Here is a 19590-nt window from a genome sequence, read left to right as displayed (position 1 = left end):
ACTTAAGTGGTCAGATTTGGCCACTTCTGATACTCAGATATCAAGAGCCACTAGTACAAAATAGGCAAACCTTGCTTGCCTAACCACTGCAAATGTCTACACCCACCAGTGGTGGCCTTCCAGGCACCGTGGTTTGGGCACAGCACCCCGTGCTGAACTCACCTCTTCACCGTACGGAGCAGGGTGGAGCGGGCCTCGTTGTGGAAGGTGATGATGAGGCTGGTAGCTGGCAGGTCTGGATCATAGCGTACAGAGGTGCATCTGCAACATGAAAGAGAAGAAGTGTGAGCCAAACATCATCTACCAGCAGCTGCTGGGGCAATACATCTAGAATTTCTAGAAGATAAGAGAATAATATGCTAAAACCAGAAACAGCACAGTGGAGATGCAGCAAGGGGAGCTCAGCAGCCCCTGTACCAGGGTCAGAAGAGCTTAACAAGAGCTGAGCCTGTTCAAAGGCAAAGTTTTGAGGCCCTGGTACCTAAACTCATAATGCTGCATGCTGAAGAGAGCACATGGCTTTCATACGGAACAAATGTTCAGTAACATGGATTCCAGCCCGAGGATTCACCTGTGTTTCATGTAACCTCTTGTTTCTTCATGCACGGGACATGCACATGCTAAGGATGCATGGAGATGGTAGATCCACACATCAATTTGAATTATTTGGACATTTCCCCCCTCATTTATAGGAGGGGAAAACACTGCCTAGTACTGTGATCTGCACCAGAGAGCTGCTGAGGTTCAGCAGCTTCTCTTTTGAACACTAGTACTGCAGCTGGCAAGGGAAAATAATTCCTCTTATCTTCTTATCCGACTTTGTAATGTTAGGTATGTATATTCACTCACATACTCAGAACGAAGAATTAACTCAGAATCAGCTTGCACCAGGGCTGCTTATACCCTGTGGACAACAAAGGCTCTTGGAGGAGAACAACTCACAAATATGAATCCTGGATCCAATTCCGGCAGGTATTAGAAATAGCAGATTTGGGCTGATCTGCTCCTCCAGAATGCTGCCACCTTAACTTCCAGCCAATATCAAGCAGCAGTCAGTCTGCACTAATTTCCTGCCTGGCAAAGAACCTACCCCTGAAACTGTGGCCTGGTGTTCTTAACTACTTAAGACCAAGCTTAGACTGAATACATCGCTAGAAGGAATATAATTCATTTCTTATAGCCACTACTTGTACTCCTACATTTAGTTACTATTTTTTCATGGCTATTACAAAATTGTTAACTATTTTTATCACTACATTCAATCCTACTGGTTTACAACTATTCTAAATCACTACTATTTTTCATTGCAATATTTTATTAAGATGACTACTTCTTACAGCAATTTTCAAACATATAAAGAAGCTTTGAAAAGACTAAAGTGAAAAACATGCGATCAGACAGGAGACATACCACACTTATTACTGTTTCAAAATAGATCCATGAAGTAATGAATGTAAAATGTATTAAGTCATCAGGAAGTGGAAAAACAAAAGAGACAGGTGTGTGTGTTACTTGAGAGAGACCTTCTAAGATCTCAGCATTATTGCAGCATCTCAGAGGACAAGGATAAAGTTTGTGCTTGAAAGCTGGGTCTCCCTTTGCTTTGGATCAGGAAACAGCTACATGCTAGGTTAGAAGCAGCTCGTGGGATGTGGACTCAAGTACGCCCAACCTCTGCCTGGGTGCCTGAGGAAAAAATAATGTGGTAGTGACCTGCTGACCCCTTGACTCCTTAACCTGAGGCTAGAGCCATTTGTGACACAAGGAAAGGCTTTCTCAAACCACATCCAACTTGTATCAGCTGAAAAAAGTCCTCATCCTAAGTTGCCATCACATCAACCATTCCAATGTTGTTACAATGTAAGGTACTCAAAAACTCCCTCATTTCCAAACTGACCTCCCTGCAAAAAAGAGGAACATGGTAATAGGTTTATCTGCCCTGATTATACACTGCTTAGGGACTCCCCGTTGCTTAAGGGAATGTTTGCAAAGCTGGGGCCTGAAGCGGCCATACGTTTCCATGGAATAGCATATATGTCTGTCTGCAGACTGAAGTGCACAGACACGGCTTTTCACAAAAAGCATGCTCTGCATGATACCACAGATCATAGATCAAAATAAATAATTCCTCTTTGAAGGAAGCTGTTTTTAGGCCAGAACATGACAGCAGATTAACAGAAAACAGCAGTTCTGCATGGCAGGGAGATCTGTCAGCAAGGGAGGACATGCACCGCTGCCTCTGAGTCACTAGCAAGCCAATCCCTAGCACTATGTCAGGGAATGGGACCACAAGATTTTCATCTCACAACCGAGGTTCCAACCGCTTACATTCACAAAGCACCCTGATGGCTGTCAGTGCTGGCAAACTCACAAAGCTCCGTTTCTCCTGACATCCCTTTCGCAGTTTCAGTCAAACTGGATGCCTGGTTTCCCTTCCCCAGAAGCTAAGAGGTGTTGCTTTGCAACACTGGGTCTAGGTTCCAGCCCAGACAGACCATCATCTCAGGCATGGTTACTCTGCTTCTACTTTTTCTTCTTTGAAGTAGGCTGTTCTGCACTAACCTATCACTATCAAACCTATCATCTTCAAGATACAATGTTATCTTTCTGTACTGAAGAAGGTACAAAATAATTACCTGGGCACTATTAGTAACTTAAGGATGAGTTTAATCAGCAGAATAAATTCACCCCCAGTGAAACAAGGACAGAACAACCAGCACTTTGCAAGCCATGAAATATTCACTGTATGAAGATGAAAATCATGTTATTTTCATCCCCACCTCAGCACTTTTCATCCAAAATGTAACACTCTGGCTAGAAAGAACACACCAAATGAGTTCAGACAGCCAGGGCACACAGCAGGCGAGAAAAAACGAAGTAAAGCAATGTTGCAACAGCTGTGCACCTTGCAGCCAGGACAGTGGCTCACTGAGAAGCCAGGAGTGTGGGGGGAGTTATACAAAAAAACAGCTGCCAGTTGAGCAATTTAAGCTGCAATGGAGGGGCTATGCTGAAACCCAAAAGCTGAAATAACAGGATGGTGCTCAGACCTAGGAGAAGATATACTAGAAAAGCAACAAGCTGGGCTGGGACTGAATTAGTCAGAGGTCTTTGTGCATTTGAGACCTTTGCGGATTAACCACGAAACAAAGCGAAGTAACAAACGGACCCTGGCGAAGAAAAACTAAAGGCATCTTTTGTTAACACTGCAGAACAACACAGCATGGCACTGGACTCCCCATAGCAAGCAGCAGCCATGGTGTGGAGCAAGGGCTGCACAGTACCTGTAGTGCCTGGTGTCCCGTATGGGCCGGTCGCTGCTGAGTTTGTCGCTCTCTAGCTGATTAAAAGCATGCTGGCGGTAGGGGTCTTCTCCAGCCTTCAGCAGCTTTGAGGACAAGTAAGCCTTCTCATCAAAACCCCTCCGGCTGTTCTTCTCTCCTTGGGGAGCCCTTGTCATCTGGAGCAGAGATAAGCATCAGAGCATCAGGGAGAGCAGCTGATCCATGTTTAGACACACGTAACATGTTTGGATGCATACACTAAGGGAGGCTGTTTGCCACATTATCTGCAAGTAGTTCAGGTATGGCAGAAAGCAAGACAGGCAAGAGCTTGGAAAGGTAAGCAGGAAACCCTCACAGATGTAATGTTATAATTGCCTTCCCTGAGGAAAATTGCAGGCCTCACTATCCTCACCGACTCAGCTTCAGTTGAAAGCTGCTTTCCTGATAGGGGAGACGGAGCCAAATTCTCTGTAGCACTTGTTACACAGAATGTGCAAGACTGCAGGCATTTGGAAACCCTTTCAGACAGCATGGGCTTGAGAACAACCTCCAGCCAATATGGCTGAAACACAGTACTTTGAGGAAAATTTTCAGCCTTTCATCATTCACTACTGCTTATGAACACAGATGGAGTTGATTTAACAGGTTTCCCCCTTTGCCTTGCTCAGCTTTGTCCAGTCTCACGGAAGTCCACGATAAAGCTGGAAACTGCGTATGACTATCCCCAGTCCCACACACAAGCTAAAACAACAGGACTATCCCTCTCCACTCCCTAAAGGCTTCTTAATTTCCTTTCCCAGGTCACGGAGTCAACACAATGCCAAAACTCAAAGACCATCCCGTAGGGTCACTGTCTCTGAGAAGGGCTGCTCTGCAGTGTGGACAACCCTAAGAGACCTGAACAGTTGAGCAAGATGATGGCAAATGAAATTCAGTGTACGCAAGTGCAAGGTAATGCACATTAGAAGAAACAAATTAAACTACTCACACACACTGATGGACTGCAAACTCAATGTGACCACCTGCATTACGGATCTGAGCATCCCCACGGACAGCTCAATGAAACCTCAGCACTCGGTCTGCAGAGGTGGAATATAGGACAAAAAGTAGAATCACAGAGTATCCTGGGTTGGAAGGGATCCACAATGATCATTGAGTCCAACTCCTGGGTCCCCAAAGGACCACCCAAAAAATCAGACCATGTGTCTGAGAGCATCGTCCAAATGCTTTTGAGAGCAAACGTCTAGACTTAGAACAGGACGGAGAAAACAAATTATGATGAATGCTGTAATATAAAATCAGTGACAGCTCGGCAGTCGTGGCCAGAGCACAGTTTTTGTCAAACCAGTTTCTGGAAATACATTTTTGGAGGATGAAGAGAAATTAAAGGTTATAACTATTCAGTTTGGAGAGAAGATGAATGAAATGAGGGGGAGGAAAACAGGAAAAAGACCCATAAAGTTATGCCTACTATAGCCAAGGTCAGCCTGATGCTCAGATTTCCCTTTCTGACCATACAAGAATGGAGAAAACGTCTTGGCATGGGATACAAAGCTACACTACTTTCAGTACAAGAAACTTTATCAAACACAGCATACTCAAGCTGCTGCACATGGATTTACCCAGCTTAGGTTCAGGCACACTTTGGCAGATACCCTGCCTCTCTTCCACCACTGCAGGCACCTCAGTGGGGATGCCAGCCCCTGCCTCCCTTGCTTCTTAGACTTTCCCTGAGGTTGTATTTTCAGTACAAGGAAAAAATAGTTACTTTGGTTCCTTTAAAAGCTGAAATGTTTTCCTCCTCTAATTTATATTTGAAGTTATGTCAAATGGAGCTTCCTTTCTCTTTCTCATCCTAGAAAACAAAATGTTGTGTAGCAAAACCCCAGCTAATCCTGCGCCTTTAAACATTTTGCGGTCACTCACTTGCCCTTTGCTACTCATCTCTGTCTCCCCAAGCCCTGGAAAAGCAACAGCTGGGTTTGGTTTATATTGCCACGAACACTGTGCAAAACGCTGGAAGCAGCAGCGAGCCTGCGGGAGCCATTTTGTCAGGGCACTGTGAAGGCAGCGGGGCAGGGCCTGACCCCATCCCACCACCCCAGCCAGGAGCAGGCAGACAGGGGCCCCGGGGCAGCCTCAGCCCCCGGAACCTTCCTTGGGGACCAGACAAGGCCCGGGACATGGGCCCAGCTCTGTGGGGTCCATGGCCGAGCAGGGCTGTGGGGAGCGGGAGCCCCGTCCTGCTGCGGCCTCGCTGGGGCTGGGGCTGGTGGCCCTGGGGCTGACATGGCGTCTGGGCAGGGAGTGAGAGCCCCAGGGGTGGGCAGGGACAGGCAGGCCCATCGCTGTCCTCAGGGCCACAACACGTTTAATTTGAACTACTGTAGGTAATTCATCTAGCTAGCATGGTTCTCACATTACTACTTTTTAAATTTGATGCATACATAAAAAGCACTAGGAATTAGTTATCAGTTAAGAACACGTCTCATTTTAACTCGGCTGGTATCTCTTCATGCTCTCTTTAAATGTGGAAGAAGGAAGATTCGGGGGATGATAACTCAGACAGCCTAGCTTCAGCACCCAGAAAGACCCTGCAACGAGTAATCAAACGGCCGATGCGTGTGCACCAGGAAGAGAAGAGGGTAATAAATAGCAGCCAACTGAGATTTGACAGGACCACATCATGTCAGACCAAGATAATTTTCTCCTGTGATGGAGTAATCAGTCTTAGGGGTTTGGAAAAGCAATAGATATGACACATCATGACTTTGGGAAGCCTTTTGATACAGGCTTATAAGATATCATTAGTAAGCTAGAGAAATAATAGCCTAGATTAAATTGCAGGAGAATGGGTTGAAACCGACTGGAAAGCTGCTGGCAGAGCACAATTACCAACCGTTCACTGTCAGAGCAGAGAGGCTATGGCAAGGGCAGGTTTTAGGGGTGCTGGATCCAGGGCTCTTAAGTATTTTCATAAATAGCTTGGATCTTGAGACTAAGAATGTTTATCAAACCCCAAAGAAATCCAGCAAAAGGTGTCAGAGACATTGGGGAGCCAGATTAGAATTCAAAATTATCTCAATGCATGTAAAAAGTATCTGAAAACAATACCTGTAATTCAATAAAGGAACTCAAACCTCTAGAGTTCAGCAGGACTGAACTAGTACAAAAAAAAACCTGAAGAAACACCATGGTAGCAGTTCCTCAGAAAAGCCATAAACATTACAGCTCATTACAAACAACACAAAAGCGAAGCCTGATAAACAGAGGAGAGCAAACACCATTCTCAGTGGTGTCTACACAGCTACATAAAAGCCTAGCAAAGTGAATATAAAGCTTCTTTTTAAAGGACTGACTTGCTTTATCAGATTCCTTCCCTAGAGCACAGATGTTTGACTATAGGACATTCATCACTGTTAATTCAAAACATACTTAACAGGAACAGCACAGATTCTCCATGAAATAGTAATCAGTTCCCCCACAAACTCCTCTGAGCTGGGCAGACTGACATCAACCCCCTCCTTCCTCTCCCTTTGCATTAACACCTCTCACTAGAGGAGAAACTCAATATAAGCATATATGAGCTTTAGGTACATTAAAGGCACATTATGTACAGCTGAGTTCAGTTAGGGTTTTTACCAAACCAACAGGATAGCTCATTGCCATAAACTATATGGCTAAACACTCTGTACCCCCATGCTTGAGGCTGGAACTACAATTGGGAGTTACAGGAGCAGAAGAACCCAGTTCCTTTTGACTGATGTGCTATGACAGACCCAAAAAAAATGCTACATGAAAGCAGAAAAAGATTAATAGGCACTGGAAATTTGAGTGTCTAGACTAGGGATTAGCAAAGTAGTTTGCACAAACTAAGATTTGACCCAAACATTACTGCAACATCCAGCACAATTCACACACCAAAATTTTAGGAAATACTGTAAGCCTTCTAATCTCATTTTACCATTTCTCTTTTGCACACATGTTCCAACCTTTCAGTGACAGGATGGACTGAGCTACTCTTCTGGATGTTGAAAGCACATCATTATGTGTGTTTTGACATGGTTCGAGGGACCAGCAACTGTTTAAGTAGAAAAATTAATGCCATAAGCAGGGGATTAAGGGAAAGGAATTAATGCCATGCACATCCGTGAACATGTGAGGGCCTCATTTCTCAACTAGGACAGTGCTATAGCTCTAGGCCTGATCACTTGTAAGACAGCCAGACTGTAATATACAGCACCATTCACCTCTGTCCATCATCTGCCACCAGACACATACACACCAATTCCAACATTGAGAAAACAGCCACTAAAACCAGAGCAGTTTGGGAACTTAGAGTCCCAAGATGTTTTTTTTTTTGGCTTGGCCAAACTCAGAAAGAATAACCATATTCCATGGGCCCCAAGGAATCACTATTCAACAGGGGTAAGTATAATTAATCATTTTGCAGTTGAAGTTAGCCTCACACCAGTTTTAAGACAGGATGTATACTTTGCAGCTCTTACATATCTTTCTGGGGTTATGTAGCTTAGAGAAGGGTCCAGGGAGACATTATAGCAGCCTTCCAGTATTTAATGGGACCCTACAGGAAAGATGGGGAGAGACTCTACCAGGGAGTGTAGTGATTGGAAAAGGGGTAATGGTTTTAAACTAACAGAGGGTAGGTTTAGATTAGATGTTAGGAGGGAATTCTTCACTCAGAGGGTGGTGAGGCACTGCAACAGGATGCCCAGAGAGACTGTAAGGCCAGGCTGGATGGGGCTTTAAGCAACCTGGTCTAGTGGGAGGTGTCTCTGCCCATGGCAGGTTATTTGGAACTGGCTGATCTTTACGGGGATTTATCCCACTGCCCCCACGTACCACCACCACAGTGATCCCAACTCTGCCAGTGCCTCTCTCCCTCTAACCCCACAGGCCCAAAGCCCTTCATCAGAGGTGTTCCCCTCTAAACTGGTTCAATGCCAGCTTCAGCTCTTGGGATTTTGTTGCTCATCTGGCTGGCTGAGCAGATCCTCTCTTCTCAGAGCACAAGCTGGGGCCAAGTTACCTCTGAAAAACACAGTGGAACTGCTGGGGTCCTTTTTTTTTTTTTTTTTTTCCTGAATGGACTTACTCCACTTGCTCCACACACTGCCCCAGTGACCTGAAGATAAGCCTCGAGAGAGGACAGCACAGCACTGCCACCAGCAACCAGCTGCTGGGCACGACAGCACTTGGGGATGCTATGGAGACACATGCTGCTCTGCAGCCCCTACACCGACACAGTGATGGGCTCCGAATGGCACAGCATACAGGCAGGGCAGGACTGGGAGCTGCAGCAGCTCCCAAGAAATTCCCAGGAAATCCTACTTGCTGGGGAGCATGGTACTGTCAACGGGCTGAATATGTGAGATGTTGTCTCGAATGCCTTTTACCAATGGCAATTGTTTTAGAGGGGGTATTGCATTCCCAAAGGGGGTTTAGGAATCCCAGTGTGCACTTAGCTCTTTCTCCTCATGGAATAACCCATAAACCTCTCTGTTAAATTGCACAAAATACTTTAAGAGAAGAGGCCGTGCCTGACAGCAACAGGCCCTATTTTATTCATGCTTTAACTGTGTAAAGCTTTTTAAATGTGGTTTGGGAACCGTGCTCTTACAGAACTTCTGTTATGAAATGTTAATAAAAGTTACCACAATTAAATAGAACCATCCCTTGTTCTTTGAGAAGTGCAGGCGCTGACAGAGGACTCTGAAACTGATTTTGACGTTTAGTTTGTATATTGCACAAACCGGAGTAACACGATGGAGGTCGTAAAGCAACTTGAATTGATCAGCTCCCACACCAGCAATCAATCACAAGAGATTTTCTACTGGCATCAGCTCTATGCTATCGTGAGGCCTGCTGCCAGTTCCAAACGGGGCTGGAGAGACCAGCGGTGGGTCCCCAGCAGAGGCTATTTTCAATGTCCCCTTTAAAGAGGCTGCAGCCAGCAAGCTGCGGTTGCCAGCTCACAGGTTTTCTCTAGGGTCTGTGACAAACGGAGCTGTAGCCACTCAGTGCTCTATCCCAAGGGACGGTGGGAGGGAGAGGCAGGGAGTCTGCTAGGCTTGCTTTTCAACACTGATACTTGCCCAAGATGTCTCTTCACCCCCTGTTCTTCCTGGGTTTTATTGCCACTTGTGCATGCAGAGGCCGTTCTCTGCTCTACTCTTTTGGTTTAGCCCTGAGAAGTCCTTTCTCTCTGTCCCTGCTTCACAGCTAGGACGCCACAGGATCCTATCAAGCATTTCTGATTTTGTTTTTCTCTCCTTCCCTCGGTTTCATCAGACTGTGAGCTGTTGACAAGGAAAGCGTCCTCAAGCATGTGGCCTGAAAAGGTAGAAACCCTGTATGATGCAAGAAAGGCAAAGCAACTATTTTTCTGTGTTTGATTTCCACAGCAACCTTCTCCCCACACCCATCACTTTTTGGACACCAATCTCAGAGCTTCCTCCAAGAGACACAGAAGATGGCACGGTGTTTTCCATGTTATTGCCTACAGCCTGGATGCAGCAAACATCACATCCTCCTGTGGTGTGTGTGTCACAAGCAGCTGGACCTTGGGGGTTGGTGGCGTAAAGGATTTAGAAATGGGATGATGCCAACTTACAGGTCACAACAGTGAGTTGATGGACAAGGCTTGGCCACTACCTTTCAAACAGACTTGCCATGGTTTGGCAAGCTGGTCTTGTTTTAGACAGTTTTGGGGAAGAAAGTAGGCAACACAAGAGAGGGAAATCTGTGCAAGAGAAATTTACAAAAGGAGTGGGGGGAGATAAAAATAAAGACAATTATGTTACTACAGGCATTTTCCCTGCTGTATATTCATTGTTGAACGGTAACCTGAGAAGATGAAACTTATTCTACAACCTCGCAAGACAAGTGCATGATACTGTCAGTTATTGTGCTCTACTGCTGGCCAAGACAGATTTTTCCCTACATTTAATAGGGGGTAACCTTTTAAGTATGTCCATCTTTGATTCAGCCATATAATCCCTGAACAGACCTTGGAGCAGTTAGTAAGGGCTGCATCCCACAGAGCTTTCTGGCCCAGCTAACCAGAGGGAAGAAGAAATTGCCAATAACTGGAGGGAGGGGACATGATGCCCTGGGGCATCCTTCTAGATTTTTGTTTTTAGGAGTGTTATAAAGCAACAGTGGAAGCCAAAAGAGCTTCAAAGACAGATGCCTGAGGGCGCTACCTTATAAGCAACTTTGAGGAAATAAAGCTGCTCAGAAGCATGGAAATCCAGACCCCAGATGAGGTGATGAAGTTGCCAATGCCTATTTCTTCCCTGAGTTTGAAGTCTAATGCACACAGATGTCCATTATACAAAACTGAAAATCTGTGACAATTTTTGCTTTTATTATATTTATGACATTTGTATACATTGAATTTGTATAAACACACGCATGTCCAGACACATCTGGCTTTGTGCTCATTTGATCTTCATCTCATTTCCTGGGGTAGAGATATTTTTTTCTCCTACTTGGTAAATTTTACTGTAACATGAAGGACACCATTTTTGGCGACAGAAATCCTTTATTATGCTTCTACATTTCTCTCTAGGAGAAAACCAATGTGAAAAAAACACTGAAATACTGAGTGAGGGGAAAGTCTTCAAAATTACTGAGTACCAGCATGAAAGAGGAGAGAGAGGTCTGTGAGTTTTTCTTCCCTGAAACAGCACTTGTTTTCCAAACACACCTATTTCTATCCATAAATATCCATGACAACATCTAGTGTCAGGGAGAAGACATATGACAGCATGCTCTTTCAATATCTAAGGGACTAAGCAGTTGATACTGGCACCCCTACCAGAACAACAGCATAGTCAGAAAGAGATCCCAAAGGGTAGCTGGAGACACAGTACCTCTGGGAACGAAGGTTTTGAACAAAGAAGTGATGGTCACATGAATATGAAGCTGTCTGCTTTCAGACATCTGTTTAGTATCACACAGAAAACCTCCTTAGCAAAATCCATCTTGGCTACTCACTGTATGTAGGAGCACTGCTCTGCTAAATGCTATACACACACAGTTTGTAAAAGTGGGTTTTGAGGTCTCTCAGTCAGGCACTGTAGGCTGTTACATTTGTTTGTCCAGCAAAATATTCCTGTCTTTGTAGACACTTAAATACATTAAAAATGCCCCAGGTTTCCAAGTAATTTTGAGTCATTAAAACAAAGAAGAAAAAGGAACAGTTTTATTTGTCTTCTAAGTGTTAGATATAATCACTACCTGAGCCCAGATTTATAGCACCTCATTCAATATCAAGACACAGATTATGCCCTCTTGATTACCTGGTAGTACCTATGAGGCCAATAAGACAGTGCAAATGGCGGTGGGATAGGTCTTCATTAAATGCATCCATCACTAATTGTTTCCCTATGCCCACTCCCCCACCTATGCTGTCTGCACAGATGCAACATGTGCATGTGCCTCCTGTGCTGATGCACCAATCCATTCCCTTCGAACTCAAGTGACCTACATTCAGCCTTTTCCTCCCAGTGAATCACAACTGTCCAGAGTGACAGATGCAGCCACAGATATTTCCGCAGAGGAGAAAGCAGCTTCAGGTCTGCTAAGCTGAGGACGGCGAGGCAGCGTTGTGCTATTCCCAAGCCACCAGAAAGTAGAAGTTAAGTGGCATGGAGAACAGGAGGCTGAGAACAGGAAGCTGAAATTTCTAAGGAAAAATAACCTCTCCTGATGAAATCAGGATATTTTGTTTGTTTGTTTGTTTTAACCTGCTGAATGCCTCAGGTCAAGAGAGGAAATGAAGCTACACTAATCCCCAGCTTTCCATAAAGAAAATACAGCATAAAATACAGACTAAACTTAAGAATATAGCCTACATTTCCATACTATTTGTCAAGAAAGCTGTGTGAAGAAGCTTCCCCAACAGTGAAACCAAAGATTTAGCTATTAAAAAAAAAATAAAAGCAGAAAGGCTCCAATGGTCAAGAAAATAACAGCGCTGCTTCCCTGAAACATCTTAGTCTGAACTCAGGCAGCAGCTGCCTGCTTCTTGCTAATGTAGGCAGCAGCAAACTAGTTACTTAAGAGATAAGCAGAGGTCAGCGAGCACTAAGGAGTTGGCACTGTTCACCAAAAGCATTAAAATATTTAATTATATTAAGCTTGAGGCTCATTTTCTCTGCCTTCAAGATCATGCTGCAAGGGCTTTTTGCTAAGACTAGAAAAGGGGAGTTGAAGCACCTCTTTAATCATTCATCCTCAAGAGTCACAGCTTTAAAACGGGAATTAGAAGATTAAGAATGAAATAGCATAGTTCTGCAACTAGCCAACATTCCCATTCCGCAGAAATGCACATGAAGACCGGGGGACAGTTGGATCCTCCACCAGGGACAAACCCAGCCCGTCAGCACCCGTCAGCTCAATAAGAAACTGCATGGAACTCATCTTCCTTCCCAGGAAATAACATCTGGGTAGGACGGTGGGGATGATGCATATGCATCCATGAATTATTACAAACATTAGTCCTGCACGAGGCAGTTCACTCAGATGTGTTTGCCACCATGCATCCAGCTCCGCGGCTTGCAACACAGTCTTCTGATAATGCAAAAACCCATCCCCTGTCAGTGAAGATTTGAGAGTATCAGGCCATTGGCATTTTGTTTAGAAGCCAAATGAAATCCAATTTAATTGATTAATTTTTCAGTTACTGCATTACTCCAATTCCAGGGCTCAGCAATCAATTTAACTGACAAGACCCTCGGAACCATGCTCAGCTCCTCCTTGGGTCTCCATTTGCAAAGACATTAAATTCACCTCCCCAGTAGCAAATTTAATCAAGGATATTGCATACCAATGAAAAATCATGCAATGGGCTCATATATGCCTGTCAAATACGAAAAAAACTGTGTTACACTATGCAGGCCTCTGTCATTCTAGACTTCCATCACATTATTAATAGCAGCTTCCTCAACAGCCTCTCCGCTCTCCTTTTTAATCACTGTCAGCAAGGGAAGAGTTGGGCATATAAGGAAGAGCTGAACCACTGACCCAGGCACCAACAAAAATGCACACACCTGAGTCTCAAAATACTAAGGGCAGGTCATGGTCAAAACCACTGCCCATGGAAACCCAGAGCTCCCCCACTCACGGAGCCCCGCAGCCCCTCACGCAGCCACTCGTCTCATCCTGCAGATGCAAACTGCGGCAAAACAAACTCAATGATTGCAATGTGACCAGTGAGGATCTTTAAAATCCATTACTGCATCAGTCCCCATACAATACAAACAGCACTAATCTTGTAATGCTTGAATGTTTGTGGTCAGCAAAAACACAGCTATGCAGAAACCTTGGCCTACAGCTGGTTTTTGGCTTGGCTAAATCATAGGCCTGATCAGACAGATTTTGAGAACTGCTATTTTTGAGTTCATTTATTAAAAGACACTTCAACATTTTACTCCAGTAGGGAGTTTTTGCCCAAATGACATTTCCAGAAAGCTTGCAGGAGCCCCACGGTCACACGCCACTTCCCTCACATTGCCACGGCTGCAGTGCCGACAGCCTCCCAGCCCATCCGCTAGCTTAGCCCAGTGGCAGCGGTTTCCAAACTGCAAGCAAGTTTTCAAACTAAAAGCTTATGCATTTGTCATAAGAAAAATGTACGTGTTTGTCTCCCACACCTGGAGCTGCGACCTTAAACTTTTGCATCCCAGAGGAGTGTTGTGAGAATATAACCAATGTGGTCAAGAAACATGGCTTCTCTCCTCCTTAAGCTCCATCAGGTGCATTTTTTAAATTTTTAATTCTTATTCCAAATCTTGGCAGCTGAGAGTAGGATCAAGTGAGCTCTGTTCATGTCTTTGGGCAGTGCGACAGTCTAGCTTCCTCCCATTGCCTTGGAGCACCAGGCTCCATTTTTCACCACTCAAATTTATTTCACCAAAGAGATGCATAGCTCCAAAAAGCCACCAGTGCTGTGGTGGTCAGAGAATCTTGCCTGGGCCTTCAGCAGCCTTCCTAAATACGTAGGGAAAAGAAAAACTATATACATATAATCCTGTCATCCACTCCATGAAAATCACAGGGTTACACATGAGGATGAGCTCTGCTTTCTCCTCTCCAAAGTTACTCAGAGAGCAGCATGAAGCACAAACACTTTGTTCATATTCAGAAGAACACAATGTAAAAGCTAAGGGTGTTGTAAATTACCAGTGAAATCCTGACCCGGTGGCAAAATTCCCAGTCACATCAGCAGGACAGTATCTCAGCCAAAACAGAAAATATAAACAGAAACACACACACTCTACTAATCAAAGCCCCAATTTTCTGCTATGCTTGCCCTAGAAAGGGGTTATGTTCAGAAAACGTTCTAATTAATATGTTGTTAAATAGCCTTCATTACAGAAAAGACAAGTAATGTATAAATTTCTAGCTGGAGGTTGTGGTGGTGAGCTAAAGGTTAAATGCAATACAGCTTGTTAGAGACATGGAGTCTCTAACAACTCATTTTCTCCCAAACAGAAAAAGATGTAGAGACATTTTTCACAGTTCTGGCTCACTCTTGTTGGGTTTCAGCTTTTCTGGCTCCAGAAGGTAGCATGGAGATGAACAAACATGAACAAAGGAAACTCGCTGACAGGTTTGTTCAAAGTAGATTAAAAAAAAATAATTATAAAGCATACAGCAGAGCTGTGGTTGCAAGCATGGGGACACACAGCACTAAAGATACCACATTAAAAACAAAAACAGAAAACCATCCACCAAAAGCTTGAAAGAACTGTTAAAGAGGGAACAAGAGTTGGAAGGTGTATTCCTAAATGAGAAAAGAGAAGTGTGAAAGAAGAATTGGCTTGTAACTGTGCATTACAGTCTGCAAGAACCCTTTCTTACAACTGGTGGGGTGTAAAAGGCGTTCCGAGTAACAAGCCTGAACGTGGCAGGACGACGGACCAACAGCACCAACCCATCTCCTCACCCACACACCCCAGCTCACGCGGCCTGCCTACCGCCGCTGAAGATGGCCTGAACAGCAACACACCAAACAGAGAGCAAAAAGCCTTAGCAGAGCAGCACCTCCTACTGAACAAAGTGAATAAAGTGGGTTTAGTGATTCAAATGAGATGTGAAATCTGATTTTTGGTTAGCACACTAGGCAGCTGCCACGGAGACCTCTGCAGCCGCAGTGTGTGAGCCACACGTAGCAGCCCACATGTCACCGAGTGACACCGCTCAGGATTCAGCCAGCTGCCGGGACAGCATTTTTCAGTTTTTCTCCCTAATTAGCAGTGGCTTAAGCAACAGGAGCTGCTCTGTCTTTTTGAAGTCAGTGATGAGAGATGTACGGAACTTCTACAGGAGCCCATCCTTCAGGATTTATCTACCATACATGAAGGGCACTTCACTGTCTGTCAGTATCTACAGTACTTCATAGAGATCTCTCCCCAAACCAATAGCGAAAGGGACATTTGAAGCTGTAGAGTCGAGCACTCAGCACAAAGGGCAATCCCAAATGACAAGTCTCAGCACAACGTTAGTTCTGCCATACATGTCCAGTGCAAGCATTCAGCGGTGTGACTGTGCATAATGACGTGCCAGCATGTGCCCTGACACGAGACAGAGCTCCCTGACTTCACTAACCACAGTGTCTTCCCCTGCCTCCCCGCAGTCACACACAGGGTAGACCAGAAACGAGCAGCATGCCAGAAGCATCCAGACCACGTCCCCAGTGATATCTCACACTTAATAGCTTCTACTAATTTGAAGCCAGAGATTGTGTTCAGGAGGAATCAGACTGCAGCTTGGTCCCTGAGGAGCGGGAGCTGCAACAAGCAGAGAATTCACTGCGTGACAAGAGGCAGCTTCCTTCCACATGCACGCTGTGCCGTACTCCCTTCAGGATCATCCCCCAGGGAGGGCTGGGGAGAAATGAGAGCTCTTTTCCTCAGCAGTGTTTTGAAGGTGTACCAATGCTAGGCTAGTGCCTCCTCTTCAAAGCCAGGCTGTCTCAGGGTGGATTTTCCTCTCTTCTAACACCAGCCTCCACAAACATAGTGCGGCTCCCATGCACCTCCACAATTGCCCTGGTGGAAGTTACTCCTCTTTCCCTCCTGCCCTATTGCCCGGTCCTGCTGCACTTTTTGGAGTTCCTTGTGGAAGGGAAGCGCTACCACCATACCCCATGCATTAGGGGTGCTTTGGAAGAACTTGCTCCATCTCAGCCGGAGAATCAAAGCTCGCTGCTGCTGGTACCTCCTCTGCTACGTCAATGATTTTAAAGGGCCCAATGTTGCCGATAACAGAGTGAAAACAGAAAGCAAAGAATGAAAACAAAGCAAAACCCAGAACCACACCATGCCAGAGAAGAAGCTGAGCTCCTGTTGCCTTATCCCAGGCCTTGATGCTAGGCCTGCCGTTGAACTGAATGCAAATTGGATCTATGCCTTCTCCAAAAACCTTATTAGAGGCCAAGATGTTCTTAAACTCAAAACACGGGATATTCCAATACCCATCCCACGATCACCTGTTTCTGCTCAGCTGTACCAGTGCCGTGAAGTGCATTTGTCCCCTCATCCCTCACGGCCTGGCTGGGCAGCAAACCGGCAGCAACAGACTGTACCAACAGCCTGCAGCCGCTCCTAGCCTGCCTCAGGTGGGGCGAGCAGTAATTCTCACATTTGGGAAGACCCCAAGGTATCATAAGCCTGCTGCTGTTTTCCCTCGCAGCTTCATTTCTGCCTCTGATTGCATATGCAAGCACCAGGGCACAGGCTATAAAGTCTGAGCCTGCAATTGACACAGAGATCTGCCTGCTTTTCAGATGTTTGTTACCATAGCAATACCATAGTAATTTTTAGTTTGTTTTGTTGCCTTTGTGTGTGTGTTTTTTTTTAAAGCTAGGTTCTCACCCAGTGCAAACAGAGGCAGTTCCCATGTGTGAGAAGGGAATTAGCTCTCGCAGTGCGCTGCAGACTCAGCAGGGCCTGCTGGCTGGGAGCAGGGCGCTGGGAGGAGACGCTCAGCTCCTGCCTCAGGCCCCACCACGATTGCGGGGCTCTTCCCGCTTCGTTCACCCAAGCCACAGCTGATGCCTGAGCCCAGCATGGTGTCACTGCCCACCCACACTGCTGCACCTCCAGAGCTCCTCATGGAGCTCTCTTCTGACCAGCCTCCTTCAGGACAATCATCAGACTGCTTTGGGCATCCACTTGCAGCTTCTTCCCAAACAGCTTGGCCAACAGCAGCTCACAAAACCAGCACAAATAAAGTAGGCTTTTCCTTCATTGCTAGCACCTACTTCAAGGCTCTGGTAACGATCTACAGAAGCCTAAACACAGAATTGCCGTATCAACATACATGGGTTACCAGCGTGGTTTTCAACGTGTCATTTGCGGGCTGCTCCAAAGGACCCACAAAAATGAAACAAGCCAACTGCCAGAAATTGGCTCCCTGCCCTCCCCCAAGTATAACCAACTGCGGTCGTGTTCAGACCGAAGGACACCCAAAGCAGAACCCCTCCAGAAGGGGAAAGAGAAGTATCCTTTTTTCAAAAAGACCCAAACTCTTGGCACATTCAGGCAATTCTGGAAAGCTGATCCTTTATAACAATGTCCCGAGTGAAGTGGAGCAGATCTCAGGAGCACATTCTTCACTAGAAACTAGCAGATCAAGTCCTTGTAATCTGCATTCATCACAAAAAGGCACAATTTTTGAACACCTGTCCCCCTACTTTGCTAGAACTGCACACTACTTGCTTGTGTGTGCTGGTTTGCAGAGGATAACTGCCTGGTACTCTTCCTGCAAATGAACAGTCAGCCCTTAAACACAAGCAATAAAGGTTCGTACTGTGATGCTAGAGGCTGGGAGTTGATACAGATCTGTCAATCACGCAGAGCAATAGAATGAATAATTACATTAAAGGAAAGTAGAAAGGCATCTTTCAAAAAGCCCATTGATCTTTAATCACAGATTAGTGAACAAATCACATTTCTCTTTGCAGAAAAGTCAGTTGTGTTCCTTACTAAAAGTGTAATTGTAGCGTGTGATCGAGTGCTCCAGAAATGGCTGCCTCGGAGAGACAACTGACACAAACCAGGTACCTTGGCGAGGGTAATGCAACAGCAATTTATCTCTCTGCATTAACCAGTGTTACACAGTTCAAATCCTACTGTGTAAGGTCTGAGACATGATAGGATTTATTTTCTCTTGACACCTATCTCAAAGAAGCTCATTAACTGGGGAACACTGAAACATCTAACAATCTCGTGGCTTAGGGTACTGCCTCTTCACTTAGCCATCACAAGCAAACGTTCATTTATTGCAGTCTTAATCTGCAGAGCTGAAAGTGCCTCACTGGTGGAGCCTCTGCTCAGAGGCAGGCTGCTGGTGGGGGCACCCCCCTGCCCCAGTGGGGTGAGGACCAGAGGGCCAGGCAGGTTGTGAGGGGAATAGGACCTAAGCAACTACAAGTTGCAAAGCTCAGGGGTAAAACCCTGTAATTCCAACTCCTGGTCCCACTCCTGGTCCCTCCAGCTCAACCACAAGTGCTTTTCCATCTCAGTTTCCCCTGGCCTATGGAGACTGAATCAGGACAGCCACTCGGTAACACTGCAGCGTACCAAATAGTTCAGGGATTTGCCAATACTGATCCAATTTCAGATTTGCCTGTAGGCTTGTATCAAGAAGTTCAAAAGCTTAAGTACACCTCATATGCATAAGATGACAGAGAGGGATGCAAGGCTAAATCCTGAAAATTTGGCCTGCCTTGTGACTTCTAGATAAAGATGGGGAAAACAGTCGGGGCAGTTTGCACTACCAAGGCAGCCCTGCAGGAGATATCTGATAGTGAAAACTGCCTCTGAGCAGCTATACAAATTGGAAATCCAACACTTGGTTGTGCTACCAGCTCACACATCGCCTCTAATTAAAGAGGGCTCTACCTGCTGCAAGTCAATGCTGCCCCGGTGAATTCATCAGCAATGCCACCCCATCCTCACACGGGAGGGGACTGTAACCTTGTCTGTTCTCAGTTCTTGGACATCCCCAAGTCCCATCTGGGGATGTCTCAGAGAGGAGATACCAAAGAGAAGTGAAGGCAGCTTGGTCCCAGGAGCCACCTGGCACCAGCCCTTTCTGATGGAGGGCTCCGGCGCTTGTAAAGTAAAAGGTGTCCAAGATGGACCTCTGCTCAGTGAGGACAAAAGCGCACCAGCAAACCTCCCATTGCAGCTAAAGTGGTCTGGTTTAGTCTGTTATTAGATAGGTAAGATAGCTCCTGTGGTAGATACCAAGAGGCATCCCTCCGACC

The 19590-nt window shown here is 45.6% G+C and overlaps 1 protein-coding gene across 2 annotated transcripts in view; it reads right to left on the bottom strand.

Moving 5' to 3' along the window:
- Nucleotides 1-19590, bottom strand: part of GALNT16 (polypeptide N-acetylgalactosaminyltransferase 16) — a 67807-nt gene that overhangs the window by 31703 nt on the left and 16514 nt on the right. For both annotated transcript variants that reach the window (XM_048064927.2, XM_048064926.2), the window contains exons 2-3: nucleotides 3285-3460; nucleotides 163-261 (exon numbers count right to left, since the gene is read on the bottom strand). In XM_048064927.2, coding sequence (XP_047920884.1) covers nucleotides 163-261; nucleotides 3285-3460 — 275 coding nt within the window. The remainder of the gene's footprint in view (nucleotides 1-162; nucleotides 262-3284; nucleotides 3461-19590) is intronic.

The sequence above is a fragment of the Anser cygnoides genome, chromosome 5 (genome assembly GCF_040182565.1).
Source record: "Anser cygnoides isolate HZ-2024a breed goose chromosome 5, Taihu_goose_T2T_genome, whole genome shotgun sequence".
Lineage (NCBI taxonomy): Eukaryota > Metazoa > Chordata > Aves > Anseriformes > Anatidae > Anser > Anser cygnoides.
Note: the sequence above shows the minus strand (reverse complement) of the source record. Positions and strands in the feature narration are given on the sequence as shown.